This window comes from Natrix helvetica (assembly GCF_964273705.1).
Source record: "Natrix helvetica genome assembly, chromosome: 6".
NCBI lineage: Eukaryota > Metazoa > Chordata > Lepidosauria > Squamata > Natricidae > Natrix > Natrix helvetica.
In genome coordinates, this window is record NC_138553.1 from 75,490,862 (window position 1) to 75,509,364 (window position 18,503).

Sequence of the window (18,503 nt, forward strand, 5' to 3'; positions counted from 1 at the left end):
TGTGTGTGTCTCTGTTTGTGTGTGTCTCTCTCTCTGTCCCTCTCTGTCTCTCTGTCTCTCTCTCTCTGTGTATCTCGCTCTCTGTGTCTCTATCTATCACTGTATGTGTCTCTCTGTCTGTGTGTGTCTGTCTCTGTCTCCCTCTCTCTCTGTGTGTCTCTATCACTTTGTGTCTCTGTCTGTCTGTCTGTCTGTCTCTCTGTCTCTGTGCATGTGTGTATCTCTGTCTCTGTCTCTCTCTTTCAGACACACACACACACACACACACACACACAACGGGGGGGGGGGGTGTTCAACTTGTAGGACATGGAATAATGGGTTTGGGTAAGAAGAAACTGGATTCTGGCTGATTATGAGGAACCAAAACTCTCTAGAAGAAATGTTCAACAGTAGACCCAGTCACCCAAAGAGATCCTCTTCTCAGACATCTTTGATAAATACCTGGCTCCTATTTTTCACAAGATGTGTGGGAGCTATATTAATACTTCTAAATGTGTAAATTAACACAGACTCCAAAAGGGAATCTGGGATCAGCTACTTTGGTGGCCGTGTGTGTGTGTGTGTGTGTGTGTGTGTGTGTGTGTGTGTCACCACCTTGTTAAAAAACTTTTGTAAAGTCCTGCTAGAACTTTCTCCTTTGAACTGGAGGAAGGTTTATGGATTCATTTCCATTATTACCGCGTGTCAACAGCCACCCCAACTCTTGAAAGTTGAATCAGAGCCTCGGCATTTACAAAAAACCCTCCAAATGTCCAGCTTGGTGGCATCCAGCTGAATATGCCTGACCTTGAAAAAAACTAAGCAGGGACAGAGGAGGGCTGTGACAGTGAGCCTATGGCAGGTGGAGCCCTCTCGGAGGGCACATGAGCCATCACCCAGCTCAGCTCCACCGCGCATATGTGCACACCTCCCGCCAGCCACCTGATTTTTGGGTCTCTACCGCACAGGAGGGAGATGCGAGTGCATGCATGGGGGGCGGGCAGGGAGGCGTGTGTGCATGCGCAGGAGGCAGGAGGAGCATGGGGTGTAGTGTTCCCCCCAGTACCTTGTTTTTGGTACTGGGAGGCTTCAGGGAGGCCTGCTGGGCCCAAAGTGGGCCGTGAGCGGGGGAGAGTGTCATGCAGATGTGCAGTGGGGTGGGGCATCATGGGGGTTGTGCAGTCATGTGCAGGGGTGGCGGGGCGCCCTGCATTATGGGTGTGGGCACCCTTACGTGTGCTAGCATGCGCCCACGAGCACTCACGCTTTCTGCACGCAAGGACAAAAAGGTTTGCCATCCCTGGAGTAGGGAATTCCAGTACGGTTGGCTCAGCTGGGACACCAAAGACTTTCCTTTCTGATCATTGCTAAGAAAAGTACCCAAGTGGTTGATAAGTCTTCCAAGGTGGATATGGAACACACACACACACCAGGAGCTTAACCTTCGACCTGAAAGCAGCAGCTGCTCCCTGAGTCCACCTCCCTGGAGCAAGAGGTGCCTCCTTGCCCTCCTTGCAAGGGGTCAGGACAAGAGCATCTACCGTTCCTAAGAGGTCCGTAAAGGGGGCATGCATAAGCGCACCAGCGTGCCGAATATCCCTGTCCTACTGTCCCCGTCTATTTCTATTCACTTCTTTCGTTCATACCCATGTTTATATTTCTATCTGCCTTTCTTGTACATGTTTGACAAACTAATCAATACAGAAATAAATACAAAATGCAAATGCATCTTTTGGGGTTAGGTTAGGACTTCACCTCTTGCCACGCTATTAGGGTCAGCGCCAGGTCCCAAAAAGGGGATCGGGGTGGAAGAGGTGGGGCAGAGATTAATCTGCCCACCACCAATTGATGGCGCTCCAGAAATACCCGGGCTCTAGACCCAATCCCCCCACCCCCAGCCCGAAATTTGCTCGAAATAAAAGCTGCTTTGGGATTATTATTATTCTACTTCTATAGCTTTTTTGCCTCTGGACCTTATAATTATGTCACACTGCAAGGAAAACCGCCAGCATCTGGCCTGCGGTGGAGAAAACTTTTGTTTCAAGACTAAGCTCGCTATTTATAGCCGGGGAAACTGGGGAAGGATAGCAATTTCCTCCAGGTTCCCCCCCCCCCAACAAAATACGGGCAGGGTTATCTTTGGGGAGGGGGGGTGAGAAGGGTTCCTTTCCAGATTAATTTAATGACCCCCCCATCCCATTCCTACAAGAAGCCCCTCACCACCACCGCTGGGGAAGAGCAGGGCGTTGGGAGCAGCTCTGGCACCGTTCACCGCGCCGGTTGCAGGGAATCTCGCTACCCGGCGCGAACCCGGCGCGGGACTGGCGAAGCCAGCTCCTGTTCGAGAGGCATATGCGTTTCATTAGGACGGAGGAGGGGACAAAAGGCCGGGCTGAGAAATACGCGAGGTGGAGAAAGCGAGGGAGAAGAGAGCGGTCCAGGTTTCGCAGCGAAACCTCAGCCGGCGAATGAAGTTTCGCGAAACCCGCCGCGGTCGCGAAATCCCCAGGCGGAGGCTGCGCGCATCTTCAGCCTCGGTTCGCTCGAGGGGGGGGGAATCTGGCGGAGGCCGTCCCGCGTGGGGGGTTCGCGGGCGTTTCGCGCCCGGCCAGACCGCCGCCGCCCCCACTCCCACCCCACGGCTTCCAAGCCGATTCGCGCCGCTCCACGTTTTCCCCTGGTTCCGTTCACACGACGACAAACCCGCAGGGCCAGGATCCGATCCATCCGAGCCACCTGCTCAAGAGGGGAACCCCCCACACACCCCACGGTTTCGCCTCCCCGCGAACCCTAATCTTGCGCGAACCCAGTCAAATGGACTGGAGCAAGAACCGGATTGTGGGTCACTTGAAACGCGCGTGGGAAACATTGTCCCGCATTTACTCCCCCCCCAAGGGAACCCCTGGCCGGTCTCAACCCCGGAGCTCCCCCCCTCTTTCCAGAGGGGTCCCCCGGCTCGACCCCGGAGGCTCCCGCGGGCCGAGGCCAAGCCAACCTCCACCTGCCCACACGGGCAGCGCCGGCCCAGGGCTAGCAGAGGCGAGGAGCCGGTCGGCCCTGTCCCCGATGCCCGAAACCCACCCACCCCTGCCCGCTCCTACTGGCGGTGAGGGACGGCAGGCGAGTCCAGGGTCCACGCAAAGGACTTCAAGGCAGGGCTGTCTTAAGGCATGGGCCTGTGGGCACTTGCCCTTTGGCCCCACGAGCATTGGGCCCCCATAATCATCTGTGTATTGTTCAAATGTTTATCATGTTGATTAGTTGTTGCTGCAACCGCCTGTGCTTAATGTTTCAGCACCGATTTTGTTTAACAGAGTTGGAAGGGACCTTCTAGGTCATCTAGTCCAACCCCCCCCCCCACCTCAAGCAGGAGACTCTACACCACATGCACCTACAATTAGAGAACAATTTAGAATGAAAAGAGTTGGGTGACATGTTGGAAGTGCTCATAAAATAAAGGTACGTTTAATTTTAATCGGCCATTGGCATTTTTATTCCTGCTGAGTAGTTGTCTTAGGGGCCCCTAGTGTACTGCTTTGCCCAGGGGCCCATAATGCGGCCCTGCTTTAAGGACCCCACACCCGCTGCCTCCGCTCGGAGGGGCACCTGCCGGGCAAAGACCCCTGACTTTGCCCCTCTCTGCGCCACAGGCTGGGGGACGGTGGGCATCGGAGCACCGGGAACAGGGAAAGCACACACCGCCGAACGCCGCTTCCGCTGCAGCCCTCTGGAAGGGGGGGACCCCAGTCCACCTGCCTGCAGGCTCCCTCGCCGCCTGATCCGGATTAAGCGGCTGCTCCAGTTTCCCCCCCCCCCCCAATTCCCCATATCCCCCCCCCTCCCTGGGCAGGCGCGCCTCCGACTCACAAGTAGCTGCCGCTGGTCAGGATGAGGAAGAGCTGCGGGTAATAGACGGCGAGGAAGAGGCGGCGGCGGCGGCGAGGGGACAGCAGGAGCATGGTGGGGCGGCCGGGTGCCGGCGGAGTCTTCCTCGGGCCGGGGCGCCCCGCCGGCGGGCTCCGGTCCTCCTCCTCCTCCTCCTCTTCCTCCGGGAAGGCGGGCGAGGAGCAACGGCGCAACGCGCTGACAGGCAGGCAGGCAGGCAGGTCGGCTGGCGGGGCCGCCTCTAGGGCCTGGCCGGGAGCTGCCGGGCCCCCGCCGCCGCCTGCGGCATCTGGCAGCCGGGGCTGGACTGGAGGCTGCCTGGCTTCTCCCTGGCGGAGGGGCGCCCCGAAGCATCGGAGGGCAGAGGGCGGCGCGAGCCCGAGCGCGCCCACGCCGCTCGCCTGTGCTCTCCGGGACGCGGCTGTCATTGGGCGAGGCGCCCCCCCCCACCCCCATCCCAGCGTCGGCCGGAGGCGAGCAAAGGGTCGCGCGGGAGAGGGGGGGGGCAGCTGACCCTGCGGAGGAGCCCTGTGGAGTGGAGGGAAAAACACGCCCGATTTGGGAGGGTGTTCCCCCCCTGGTTGGGTGTCCCCCCCAGCCCCCCAGTTTTTGCTTCCGAACCCTAAAAAATGTAGGGAAGGGGCAGAGCCAGTCCTGCAAACGAACAAACCGACCCGGGCAAACTCCTCAACTCCTAACCAAACTTTTCCACAACGTGGAGAATATCCTACGAGGTAACCCGGGTGCGGTTTCTCGTGTTTCAGGGCGCGCGTGTGGATTTCTCCCCCTCCCTATCAACCGTGATCCCACGCAGGAAGCAACCTCCATCTAAGTCATTGTTTCTCAACCTTGGAATCCTGTAGATGGGTGGACTTCAAAGTCCACCCATCTTCAAGCTGCCAAGGTTGAGAAACAATGACTTAAATAAAGACGGGCCACTTCTGGATGGATGGATGGATGGCTGTTAATATCTTGCGCCCGACGTAGCCCCCCCCTCCCCGCTCCTCCGGGTGTCTCGGACCCAAACGGGCAGCGGCTGAGTCCCGGAACAGAATCCTAAACCGAGGTGAACCGGGGTTAACAGATTAACATCAAACTCATTTTCCTTACTTTCCATATAAGTGGAAACACTGCCACCAAATGAGGTTCCTTTCAGATTTTCTAATTCATTCCAAAAAGTTTTAAGCAGGGACCCAAAAGTTAATAAGAGATCCACAGATTAACAGAGTTGGAAGGGACCTTAGAGGTCATCTAGTCCAAACCCCCCCTCTCAAGGAGGAGACCCTACACCATTTCTGACAGGTGCCAGTCCAATCTCTTCTTGAAAGCTTCCAGTGATGAAGCTCCCACAACTTCTGAAGGCAACCTCTGTTCCATTGGTTGATTGTTCTCACGGACAGAAAGTTCCTCCTTATTTCTAAGTTGAATCTCTCCTTGATCAGTTTCCATCCATTATTCCTTGTCTGGGCTTTGGATGCCTTGGAAAATAGTTTGACCCCCTTCCTCTCTGTGGCAGCCCCTCAAATATTGGAACACTGCTATCATGTCTCCCCTGGGTTACCGAGGGGAAGAAGAGCCTTCCGTGGGAAAAAGAGGAACCGGTTATTATTAGCGTTGCTAGGTTGACATTCAGCAAAATTCAGCAACGTATTCCGGGATTTCGGTGGGGAAGGGCGAGAGAATCGCCCCGGGGGGGGGGGGGAGACCTGCACATCTCCCCATCAGATCACAACAGATCAAAGACACCGGTTACAGCTACTCCCCCTTCCCCCCTCGTCGCAAGCGCCGCCTCTGCCAGGCGATGTTGACAGGACTGGGTCTACCTGGCGCAGGTGAGGCGCGCCCGAACGTCCTTTCCCAGGATCTTTTCCGTCAAATGATGGGGGAAGTTCTTTTTCGAGCAAAATGACCCCTCCAGGGTCATTCAAAAAACAAACAAACAACGAATGCTAAGTGGAGAAGGGAATGCCCTCTTTCCACCAGTAGCTTAACTGGAGTCAGGCATCAGCTCTCCCGGTGACAGTGCAAATCCTCAACTTCCCCATCCCCATCATCCCCAAGCAGCATGGCAGACTAGCGGGCCCAGAAAGCGCCTCCTTCAGCCATCCACACGTGCCAAAAAAAATTGCTCCCTCCTTTCTTCTTTTTGGACAGCTGGACTTTGGAATTGGGCCACTGTAGAGAAAGAACGCCTGGCGGGGAAAATTTGGATCAAATCATCCTTCTACCCCGGGTTCACACCGCACCCGGGTGTTAAAAGTCCTCGCCCTGCAAGCAGCCACAGCAACTTCTCCGGACTCTCTTCCCACAAGCCAATGCTTGGAGCAGAGAAAGGATTGGGCGATCTGGACTATTTCTGTAAATGACCCCCAACCTAAGGGAGGGGAAATGTAGATCCAGGTCCCGGACCGGGAGATGCGTTGGGAAGATTGAGCGTATCTTCCCAAAGCATCCCCGGTTTAGTTCTCAATTAAGAAACCTGGCCGCGTTCACACAACTGAGTGAGTGAAAAACCACCGCATTGGCCTCTTCCTAAATCGCACGGTTACTGAGAGCTAAGACAGGGGAGGGCTTTTGACTATACAGGTAGTCCTCACTTAGTGACCTCTTGTTCAGCAACCATTCGAACTTACAACAGCACTCAACAAGAAGACTTATGGCCAGTCCTTGAAGTTATGGCTGTGGCAGTGTCGCCACAGTCACAGGATCATGATTGGGGCACTTGGCAACCTGGCACATAGTTACAATGGTCACAGCTTCCCACAGTCACGTCACCCCCACTTGTGATCTTCACTGCCAGCTTCCGATAAGTCAAGCCAATGAGGAAACCAGTCACCACCTGATGTTGTGCTTAATGACTGCACACGATTCCTTAACATCCACAACCTGAACTGCCATTGTACGCTGAAGATCACATTTAATTTCGTTGTACAAGCTGCAATGACAATAAAGTGAACTAAACTAAAACTAAACTAATAATCTTGGTTGGGATGAGAGTTAGGAAGCAGGAGCACATGAATACATTCCGGCCGCTCAGCCTCTTTAAGCCATTCTAGTGTCCCACGGGAAAAGCGCTTCAGACGAGCGCCAAGGCTGGTTTACATACACGTCGCATCTATTCTACGCGGTGTAATGTGGGGGGGGGGGGTAGCCCTTCCAGAGGGCTGAGTCCGCCCGGGGTATTCCGTTCAACGCACCCTAATGGAAACAGAGCCCGGCTCTGCGCATCGTGTGAACGGGGAACGCGAGTCTTTCCTGGGCTTTGCATCCGAGCGAAGCATTATCCGGCAGTCCCTCCCGCGCCGATCCCTCAGAAGAGATTGCAGGGGGACATCGGGCTTCGCAAGTAAACGAACCGCGCCAAAAACTGTGCGCTTTTCTTTCGTTTAAATTCGAATGGGAAAGAAGAGTTGGCTCAGTTTGTTCCCTGCACAGACCGTTTGGGGTGCGGGATGAGGTCCCCCCACCTCTTTCAAGGACCGCTCGGGCGATTTTTTCACCACGATTTCGATCGACTTTTAATATATTTATGTGGTAAGCCGACCAGAAGCATTTGGGTGAGATGGGCGGTTTGTAAATAAATACAACTAAACGTTGCCCTTTGTTTTATGGATGTGCTTTTTTCTCTGCGAGGAAGAGAGGGGAATCCGGGGATTTTGGGAAGAGCGGAGTCCCTCGGGTGAGCTGGCTCCTTCGTGGGAGTGTGGCGGGGCTGGGGAAGGAGCGAAAAGTTCGTTCACACGAAGAAGGGCACACGCACAGGGTCCAAAGGGGCCAATGCCTTCAAAATACCGCAAAGGGGAAATAGAAGAAAATAAAGAGGAAAAAATAGAGGAGAAATTGAGGGGAAATAAATGAAAATAGAACAAAAAATAAGGGGAAAAGAGGAGGAAAGATAAGAGGAAAAAATAAAGAAGGAAAAAAGAGAGGGAAAGATAGAGGAAAAATATAGGAAAAGGAAGGGGAAAGAAGGGGAAAGATAGAGGGAAAAGAGGAAAAATAAGGAAAAAGAGGAAAAAGGATAGAGGAAAAATAAGGAAAAAGAGGAAAAAGGATAGAGGAAAAATAAGGAAAAAAGGGAAAGATAGAGGAAAAAATATAGGAAAAATAAGGAAAAATAAGGGGAAAGATAGAGGGAAAAAGAGGAAAAATAAGGAAAAAGAGGAAAAGGGATAGAGGAAAAAGAGGAAAAAGGGGGAAGATAGAGGGAAAAAATAAGGAAAAAGGGGGGAAAGATAGAGGGGAAATAGAGGGGAAAGGATAAAAATATAGGAAAAAAGAGGGAGCGCAGCCGCATTAAAACCGAATCATTCCTTATTAAAGATGAGGCGTCTCCCTTAAGGCCGGAGCCCCTTGAATGAATGCATTCCCCCATCATCCTCAGCCAACACCATTTTGGGCTTAATTATGCAGCTGTATCGCCCCAAATCGGGCAGACTCTCTTTCTTGGGGTGGGGGGGGAGAGCTACTTGATTCATCCTTACTGACTGCATGAGGTCAATCTAACCGGATGCTCTCCTAAAGTAACGTGGGGAAGGGGGTACACGAGACGAAATTCCGCGACACATTCACCGACCATCTTTTTCGGTTCCTGGATCATCCCGCGGGCATCTCCAGTGCCCATACTTCCAGAAAGCCTAGGGTGTTGGGGTTTTTTTTTGCAATTGCCCCCCTTTTCCAAACGGACCTATGGTCCTGCAAATCTCTGCCTCGCGCCCATTCACACGACCCTTAACTTTGGTGCTGGGAGAGCCCAGCTCCTCTGGCTAATTTGCCAAAAATGTCTGTCTTATCTCCCCGACCTCAGCAAACGTGTAAAATGCAGGGAGCGGGTGAATTGGATGTAATAAAAAGAAGAGCAGTTGGGAATGGATTTGACGATCTCCGGACGGGCTGTGCGCGAAGCCCAGAACAGGGGTCACCAACCTTTCGGACCTCAGGGACCACTAAATTCATAATTTTAAATCCCGCAAACCACTAATATGATTTTTAAAAAAGATAAATAGTATTCAGTGCAATATTTTAAAAATGTAAATCATTTTTCTGCGGATCACCAACATTTTCTCGCGGACCACCAGTGGTCCACGGATCACTGGTTGGTGACTACAGGCCAAAAAGGCTGCAGCCTGTTGGTCCGTGACCACGGATCTTAGGGGCCGCAGCCCTCAGACAAAGACTCTGGACCCAAAGAAGAGGACCTGTCCAGCACATACCCCAATAGATAGATCGATAGATCGATAGATCGATAGATTGATAGATCGATAGATCGATAGATCGATAGATCGATAGATCGATAGATCGATAGATCGATAGATAGGTCGGTCGGAAGGAAGGAAGGAAGGAAGGAAGGAAGAAGGAAAGAAAGAAAGAAAGAAAGAAAGAAAGAAAGAAAGAAAGAAAGAAAGAAAGAAAGAAAGAAAGAAAGAAAGAAAGAAAGAATTAATTCTTTATTGGCCAAGTGTGATTGGACACACAAGGAATTTGTCTTTGGTGCATAAGCTCTCAGTGTACATAAAAGAAAAGATACATTCATCACGAATCATAAGGTACAACACTTAATAATATTCATAGGGTACAAATAAGCAATAAGATCATACTAGGAAACAATCATATAAATCGTAAGGATTCAAGCAACAAAGTTACAGTCATGCAGTCATAAGTGGGAGGAGATGGGTGATAGGAACGATGAGAAGACTAATAGTGATAGTAATGCAGCCTTAGTGAATAGTTTGACAGTGGGGAGGGAATTATTTCTTTAGCAGAGTGATGGCGTTGGGGGAAAAACTGTCCTTGTGTCTTAGTTCTTCTGATGTGCAATACCCTATAGCATCGTTTTGAGGGTAGGAGTAGAAACAATTTACGTCTAGGATGCGAGGGGTCTGTAAATATTTTCACGGCCTTCTTTTTGACTCCTGCAGCGTACAGGTCCTCAATGGAAGGCAGGTTGGTAGCAATTGTTTTTTCTGCAGTTCTAATTATCCTCTGAAGTCTGTGTCTGTCTTGTTGGGTTGCAGAGCCAAACCAGACAGTTATGGAGGTGCGTGGGAACGATGCGGCCGGGACTTAGCTAAGGGAGCAAGCGAGCGAGGTTCTCGCATGCCCTTCCCACGCCAACAGGGATGGGGCCTTCTGGAGTTGCAGAAACCCCACGGAGCCCCGTTTGACTTACGAGTAAGGAGATAATGGACCGGAGCCTGGTCAATTAGCTGGCTGGCCCCAAACATTGCGATAAAGCAGCTTGGGGGTTTGACTTTGGCTGCCGGACGCTCCTTGACTGACCCGGCACGGGAAACCTTGCTCTCACGCTTCGTGAGCAGGGAGGGGCTGACGGCCATCGTGGCTTGGCGCAGCCTGTGGATCCAGCGCAATGCTTTCTTCCCAGTAGACGCGCTTCGGATTCCCTTCTTTTTCCGTAGGAAGAACAAGCGCTCCTCCGAAGCTGGGATTCCGAGGGGGGTCGACTCCCAGCAGCTGACCGTCTTTGGTAGATAGAGCGACCCCGCCATCTGCCAGGGACCAACCCCCCTCCGCAAGGACCCCCCTCCCTTCTTCTTGCCGACTTCCAGGGCTGCGCCTATATTTGACTTGCGTCGTTTCCCACCTGATGGCATTTCTGATATCGCGAAAGCGCGGGGTTGAGCTGGGCTCCTTCGATTTCCAGCGGGGAAAGAACGAGTGTCGGCTCCTTGAGAAGCCAAACTGGGTGGGAGGCCACCAGGAGATCCCGAGGGTGGAGGGGCAGGCAAAGTGGAAAAAACCCATCCCGGAGAAAGGCAAAAGTGGCAAACCACTGGCTCCTTTGAATTGGATCGAGATCGCATCGTTCGATTCGGGATCGTGAACCCCTTCCACGCGGGGGTCCCTTCCCCGATTTTGCTTATGATGACAATCAACCTGTGAGGGAGGTTTGGGCTGAGGGAGAGCAATCATTTCCCAACTCATCACAACTAAAAAGAATGTAGATAGAAAAGACATTGTAGGGAGCGGTTGGAGGGAGGAAGAGAGGGAGGAGAAAGATCGGGAAGGAGGGCGGAGAGGAAGGGAAGGAGAAGGAAGGAAAGAAGGAGAAAGATAGGGAGGGAGGAGAAGGAAGGAGAAGGAAGGAGAAAAATGGAGAGGGAGGGAGGAGAGGGAGGGAAAGAGAAGGAAGGAAAGAAGGAGAAAGATGGGGAGGGAGGGAAGGAGGAGAGGAAGGGAAGGAAAAGGAAGGAAGGAGAAAGATGGAGAGGGAGGGAGGAGTGGAAGGAGAAAGATGGAGACAAAGGGAAGAGAGGAAGGGAAGAAGAAGAAAGGTGGGGAAGAGGGAAGGGAAGAGAAAGATGGGGAAGAGGGAAGGGAGGAGAGGAAGGGAAGGAGAAGGGAGGGAGGGAGGCTACTTATTTATATGGCTTCCCAATTTACTCCCAAATGACTCCCGGCGGCTTACAATACTAAAAACACCATTAAAAACCCACAACTTAAAATTTAAGCCTATAAAACCCAAGCTAGCTAGACAGACAGACCGAAGATGGATGAACAGATGGATTAGTAGCTTGAAACTCATGCAAGCAGCGAAGAGAACTGCGCGTAGAGAATATAAGAGTAACTATTCCGATCCCTATAAGTGGATATTTTTAAATGTTTCGTCCGTTGGTTGGTTGTTTTACGTGCTGCTCAATCGTTTAGAGACAACATCCCGGGCCTCATTGTCTCCCTGGCGGCCGCCCCCGGGAAGGGGCGAGCGGGAGGTTGAGACCAGCCTGGAATCCACGCGGGAAGAAAAGGATCCCGCCTGGGTGCCTAAGAGATGCTCCAGTTCGGGGCTCGCTTGCCTATTCGCCCGGGAGGTGCTTGGCGGCCGATCCCTCTACGTCTACAGCGATCGCAAGGGATCGTTTCCCTCCTGTGGTCCTTCCAAGCAGCATCGTTCAAAAATAAATGAAATGTTTTCCCCACTCCTTCTATTGACACCCAACGCTTCCCAACGCACAACGCCAAGCTAAACTGACTAAAATTCTCAGGGCTTCCTTAAGGATCCGCAGAATCCAGCATCCCGTTCTGCTTTCTGCCCCTAAATTCAAGAGCGGACTAGATCCCTCTTCCTTTGAAGTTGAGCAGTTTAAAATCTCGGTTTCTTCTCCTTTTTTTAACGCTAGAATGCCATCCATCCAAGGGCAGGGCCTCCATTGCACAGTTGTGCCCCCCCTCTTGATTTTTTTTCAACGTCCCGTCCCCCCCAAGACATCCCTGACAATGGTTCAGAAAAAGGTGGGCATACATTTCATCATAGATTTCTTTGTTTATTTGTTTTTCAAAGTTGGATTTTAACCAGTGGTGAAATCCAATTTTTTTACTACCTGTTCCGTGGGCGTGGCTTGGTGGGCATGACAGGAGAAGGATACTGCAAAATCCCCATTCCCTCCCCACTCCAGGGGAAGGGTATTGCAAAAATCTCCATTCCCTCCCCACTTCAGGGGAAGGATATTTTAAAATCCACATTCTCTCCCCACTCCAGGGGAAGGATACTATAAAATCTCCATTCCCTCCATACTCCTGGAGGAAGAATATTGCAAAATCTTCATTCCCTCTCCACTCCAGGGGAAGGATATTTTAAAATCCACATTCTCTCCCCACTCCAGGGGAAGGATACTATAAAATCTCCATTCCCTCTCCACTCCAGGGGAAGGATATTTTAAAATCCACATTCTCTCCCCACTCCAGGGGAAGGATACTATAACATCTCCATTCCCTCCATACTCCTGGAGGAAGAATATTGCAAAATCTCCATTCCCTCTCCACTCCAGGGGAAGGATGTTTTAAAATCTCTATTCTCTCCCCATTCCAGGGGAAGGATATTGCAAAATCTCCATTCCCTCTCCACTCCAGGGGAAGGATACTGCAAAATCTCCATTCTATCCCCACTCCAGGGGAAGGATACTGCAAAATGTCTATTCCCACCCCACTCCAGGGGAAGGATACTGCAAGATCTCCATTCCCACCCCAATCCAGGGGAAGGATACTGCAAAATCTCCATTCCCACCTCACTCCAGGGGAAGGATACTGCAAAATCTCCATTCCCTCCCCACTCCAGAGGAAGGATATTTTAAAATTTCCATTCTCTCCCCACTCCAGGGGAAGGATACTGTAAAATCCCCATTCCCTCCACACTCCAGGGGAAGGATACTGTAAAATCTCCATTCCCTCCCCACTCCAGGGGAAGGATACTGTAAAATCCCCATTCCCTCCTCATTCCTGGAGGAAGGATACTGCAAAATCTCCATTCCCACCCCACTCTGGGGCCAGTCAGAGGCAGTATTTGCTGGTTCTATGAACTACTCAAAATTTCCGCTACCGGTTTTCCAGAACCTGTCAGAACCGGCTGAATTTCACCCCTGATTTTAACCAATCAGAGGGGACAGTCTCAAACAGAGAAATCACAGTGCAAAATAATTTTTGGAAACAAGATCATGGCTATGTTGAGAAGTAGCTTTTCAAAGCAAACTGAAGATCTGAATACTTTTTGACCTACAGTATATCTATGCAGGAGATAGCAGGAGAGAAAGCAAAAAAATAAATTTAAAAAAAAAATCCCAGTTCATAGAAGATAGGGGAAGACCTATACAGACCAGAATTTCTTAACCTCAGAATCTTTCAAACGTGTCTTGCTGGCTGGGGAATTCTGGGAGTGGAAATCCACTCACCTTAAAGCTGGCAAGGTTGGAAAAGCTGACGTAGATTAAACTCAAGCTCTTTAAGTACATACACTTTCAGGTTCTTTCTGATTCTACCCTAAATTTTTTGAAATCAACCTGCTAGCTAACCTTAACATAGGATTGTTGTTAGTTGAGAAGTCGTGTCCAACTCATTGCGAACACATGGACTTCCATCCTCTGGAGTCCATTTAATCTCACGTGGACTGCTTCTGTCACTCCATCCAGCCACCCCATTCTCTGCCGTCCCCTTCTTCTTTTGCCCTCCATCGTTCCCAGCATTAGGCTCTTCTCCAATGAGTCCTTCCTTCTCATTAGGTGGCCAAAGTCTTTGAGTTTCATCTTTGTCTAATGCAGTGGGGTTTTTTTCAAACTTGATGACTTTAAAAGAGTGGGCTTATCCCCCAGAGTTCCCCCAGGCAATAATTTGGAAAAACAATGAACAAATGGTTGCAAAATCTCAGGAATCTACTTGCAACTTTGCCAACTGACCAACCAATTTTAGAGTGTGCTGGAATTATCCCAGGGTGACCATGGTTAGGCAGGCTCACTACCGAAAGCAATGCTTCTAGAAGCAAGATTTGTTTTTTTCCACATCTGGAGAAAAGGAATTGGAAGCTCCCTTTCTACCAAGGGTCTGAATTCCTGGTGATTTTTCATCTACAATATTGCCTTGTTCAGGAATGTATGTTTGTCTTTTGACTGGGGTTTTCTGAAGTACTCCTTAGCTCCTAGTCTTAGATAAGGTTAGCCAAGTCTGCTGAATCATAAGCCCCTTGCCCTAGGGATGAAGACTAGAAGTGCCTTCTCAGAAGTAAGCCCCATGGCCTTACCACCACATTTGCACTGATAGACAAATGTTCTGACCGAGGCTTCCCAAGAGCATGAAGCAGACTCCTTGTCCCAATAAAAACCCCTTTCATTAATTGACTGTGAATTCTGCTCATTCACATCCAGCAAAGTCTTTCAAGGGAAGATTTACAGTCACGGACCTTATCTGGTTTGGAGAGCTGCCAGGCTGATATCTGCAAAACTTGGCAAGGAGTCTCGGAGAATCACGAGCCAATTAAGCGAACTAATTGTCTCCTGCAAACTCCACTCCCCTTTCGCTCCTCTTTTATTTCCTCTTGGAGGGGCCATTCATCATCTGGCCTTACTCCCAAGTCGACCCCTGTTCTTGAGCTGTTCCATTTGTTTGGCAACTCTGCGCATGCGCACACCGGAAACAGGCCCCAGCTGTTCATCTGCCTCACTGATGTCTGTCTCTGAAGGCAGCTGATAACTGGCATACGGCCCTGGCCCCCTCTCTGCCTCCAACACAGAGCCCTCATCAGAGCCTTCCCCAGACTCCAGGACTGGCCCAGGTTCCTCCCCAACCTCCTCACTGTCCGAATCTGTTGGCAGCTCCGCTGGCTGCTGTGAGCCACAACAACAAAGGCCACAAATACATAGGGAAACCGATATCTTCTTCCATGCTAGCTTTCTATACTATTTCATTTCACCAGCCCTTCGCCGTTACAATGGTGTAAAATCTACTGATATAACAAGCCAACTATGGTTAGATGACCTGGAAATAGGCTTGTGTGGAAAGACTCAAGGAGCAAAGAAGGCTTCCTTAGAGCTTGCAGATTTAAAGCCTAGCAGATTTTATCCACCATGAGATAATACTGGCCCCGCCCACCCCAACCCTCCCAGGAATCCCCACGCAGCCCATTTTGGACGCAGGTAAGTGCAGGACACGCGTGGAGGCTCGGGGAGGGTGAAAATGGGCCTACTGGAACTCTCCAGAGAACCTCTGAAGCCTGGGGAGGCCATTTTTGCCCTGTTGGAAGCATCCGGAGCCCGGGGAGCAGAGGTGGGTTCTGACCGTTTTGGAGCAGTTCGGCAGAACCGGTAGTGGTATAGCAGCCTGGGTCACAGAACCGGCAGCAACTCAGGCTGGCCACCCCCCTGAACCAGTTCCCCAGTCGTCGCAGTTACCACCGCCGTTTTTTGAAGTTGCACATCCATAGAACAATTTCCATTGCATTGTGCATTCACGCGCAGTGCATGCGTGAGCAAACCGGCAGTAATGCCGTCTAGAACCCTTCCCCTGCCGGGGGGGAGCAAAGAGCCCCTCCCCCGCCACAGTGCAAGGGGCCAACTAGGCCACGCCCACCATGGTCATGCCCACCCAACACCCGGACAGAGAACCCCTTGCTAAAAATTTGGAAGCCCACCCCTGAGCCACACCCAATTATGCAACTGTCTTTGCCATGGATGTTAAGTGAAGTTGGATTTGTTAAGTGAATCCCAGAGTCATGAAACGAATCTGGCTTCGTGAATTTGTCAGAAGCTGGCTGGAATAATCATAAAGGGGGATCCCATAACCCAGGGGTGTCCAAACTTGGCAACTTTAAGACTTGTGGACTTCAACTCCCAGAATTCCCCAGCCAGCTGCTGGGGAATTCTGGGAGTTGAAGTCCACAAGTCTTAAAGTTGCCAAGTTTGGACACCCTTCCATAACCCTTGAGCGTTGCAAGTACTGTAAATAGATGGCAGTTGCCAAGTACCCAGATTTTGATTAAGGAACCACGGGGACTCTGCAATAGCTGGAAGTAAAGTACGTACAAGGATCGGTCATACTGTAACTCACTTTTTTCAATGCAATTCTAGCAACAGCAATTTTGATCACCCGATCTCGGGGAATGCTACAGTGGTCGTAAATGTGAAAAAGTCTGTAAGTCACTTTTTTCAGCGATGCAACTTCGCACGGTCACTAAAGGAACTGTTGCAAGTCGAGGACTATCTATATAACATTCCAAGAATATGCAAAAGAGAGGTAGGCTTCCTTTGAATGGATAAATATTATATGTAACAAAATGTTTTATTTTAATTTTCTTTTTTCAGCGGCGCACAGAAATGTGTTTTGGACTTATAATCACCGGCTAAAGCTGCTGTGCTCGATCAAAAATTCTTCACTCCTGCTGTTCCTCTCTTTGTGTGTCATTATTTAGCTCTATTTTATTTTAAATTTTAAAAAAATATTATTCAACATGCTTTTATCAATAGTGGTAATGGAGAGATTGAATTTTTTAAAAAAACCATTCTGAAATGTTTTTTTAAAGGGAACTAAACTACAAATCAGATGCTGAGCTTGTCGATCAGAAAGATCGGCAGTTCGGCGGTTTGAATCCCTAGCGCTGCATAAGAGTGAGCTCCCATTACTTATCCCAGCGTCTGCCAACCTAGCAGTTCGAAAGCATCTAAGAATGCAAGTGGAAAAATAGGGACCACCATTGGTGGGAAGATAACAGCGTTCCATGCGCCTTTGGCGTTGAGTCATGCCGGCCACACGACCACGGAGATGTCTTCAGACAGCCCTGGCTCTTTGGCTTTGAAACAGAGATGAGCACTGTCCCCTAGAGTCAGGAACAATTAGTACATATGTTCGAGGGGAACCTTTACCTTTACCTTAAACTGCAAATACTGCAAAAGAATTAATCAATGGTCTTATTTGACAGACACAATCTAGAATACTTCATAGATAATGTGGCTGATGGAACGGTAAGCAGTTAAAATCTGCTGAGCTTCTACTGGTCACCGCAGGCCATTGTGGGCATTATTTCTCTGATCATCACGTACTTTAGCTCCAAAATGTACATCTGCCTTTCCCAAGTGAATTTGTCCATAACGTATCTCACTACTTAAGTCTGTCTCTTGGGTTCAGCACTCTTTTTAAAAAAGCACCAGGCCTGACTTTTAAACATCTGCTTAGCATTCTTTTGGACACATTCAATTGAGAAGAGTCTCAGTTGTCACTAGATCAGCGCTTCCCAATCTTGAACCATTAAGGCGCATGTGTTGTGGCCCGCCAGCGGCCAGCGGAGCTGGTAGCAGATTCGGACAATGAGGAGTTTGGGGAGGAATGTGGGCCAGTCCTGGAGTCTGGGGAAGGCTCTGATGACGGCTCTGTGTTGGAGGCAGAGAGAGGGCCAGAGCCGTATGCCAGTTATCAGCTGCCTTCAGAGTCAGACTTCGGTGAGGCAGGCAAACAGCTGGAGCCTGTTCCCAGTGTGCGCATGTGCAGAGTTGCCAGACAAAAGGAACAGCTAAAGAACAGGGTGTCGACTTGGGAGTAAGGCCACAGGTGGACGATGAATGGCCCCTCTCAGAGGAAATAAAAGAGGAGTGAAAGGGGAGTGGAGTTTGCAGGAGACCATTAGTTCCACTTGGGAGTAAGGCCACAGGTGGATGATGAACAGCCCCTCTCAGAGGAAATAAAAGAGGAGCGAAGGGGGAATGGAATTTGCAGGTGACAATTAGTTTGCTTAATTGGTTCGTGACTCTCCGAGACTCCTTGCCAAGTTTTGCAGATATCGGCCTGGCAGCTCTCCAAGCTAGATAAGGTCTGTGACTGTAAATCCTCCCTTGAAAGCCTTTGCTGGATGTGATTGAGCAGTATTCACTGTAAATTAATAAAAGATTTTTTTTGTCGGGACAAGGAGTTTGCTTCATGCTCTTGGGAAGCCTTGCTCAGAACAGTGTGGACTTCAACACCCAGAATTCCCCAGCCAGCTATGCCAAGGTTGGGAAACCTTGCCCTATCTCTAAAGGATGCATTGCAGGCTTTCTGTTGTTTCTCCTAACATGGTGTTAATGGAATTGTGGTGTGTGTGTGTGTGTTTTGAACTGTTTTAATTTTGTCAGCTTTATTCTGACTCCGGGTCCTCCCAGCCCTGAGGAGAGAATTGCCCTTGTTGCCAATATTTCCATGCCACTGTGGGTATAGCTCACTCAGCTTTGAGTCCTTTTCCATCCTCCACCCCCATTTTATCCTAGGACCGCAAGCGATCAAACCCGTCAGTCCTGGAGGAGATCAACCCTGATTGCTCTTTAGAAGGCCAGATCTTGAAGAGGAAACTCAAATACTTTGGCCCCCTAATGAGAAGGAAGGACTCACTGGAGAAG

The 18,503-nt window shown here is 50.3% G+C and overlaps 1 protein-coding gene across 2 annotated transcripts in view; it reads right to left on the reverse strand.

The window, feature by feature from the left end:
- WNT7B (Wnt family member 7B) overlaps positions 1–18,503 on the reverse strand; it is a 149,806-nt gene that overhangs the window by 127,091 nt on the left and 4,212 nt on the right. Inside the window, exon 1 of one of the 2 annotated variants that reach the window (XM_081958019.1) lies at positions 3,847–4,020. The exons of the other annotated variant lie outside the window; for it this stretch is intronic. Coding sequence (XP_081814145.1) covers positions 3,847–3,938 — 92 coding nt within the window. The 5' untranslated portion in view covers positions 3,939–4,020. Of the gene's footprint in view, positions 1–3,846; positions 4,021–18,503 lie in introns of those variants that run through there. 2 annotated transcript variants of the gene reach the window in all.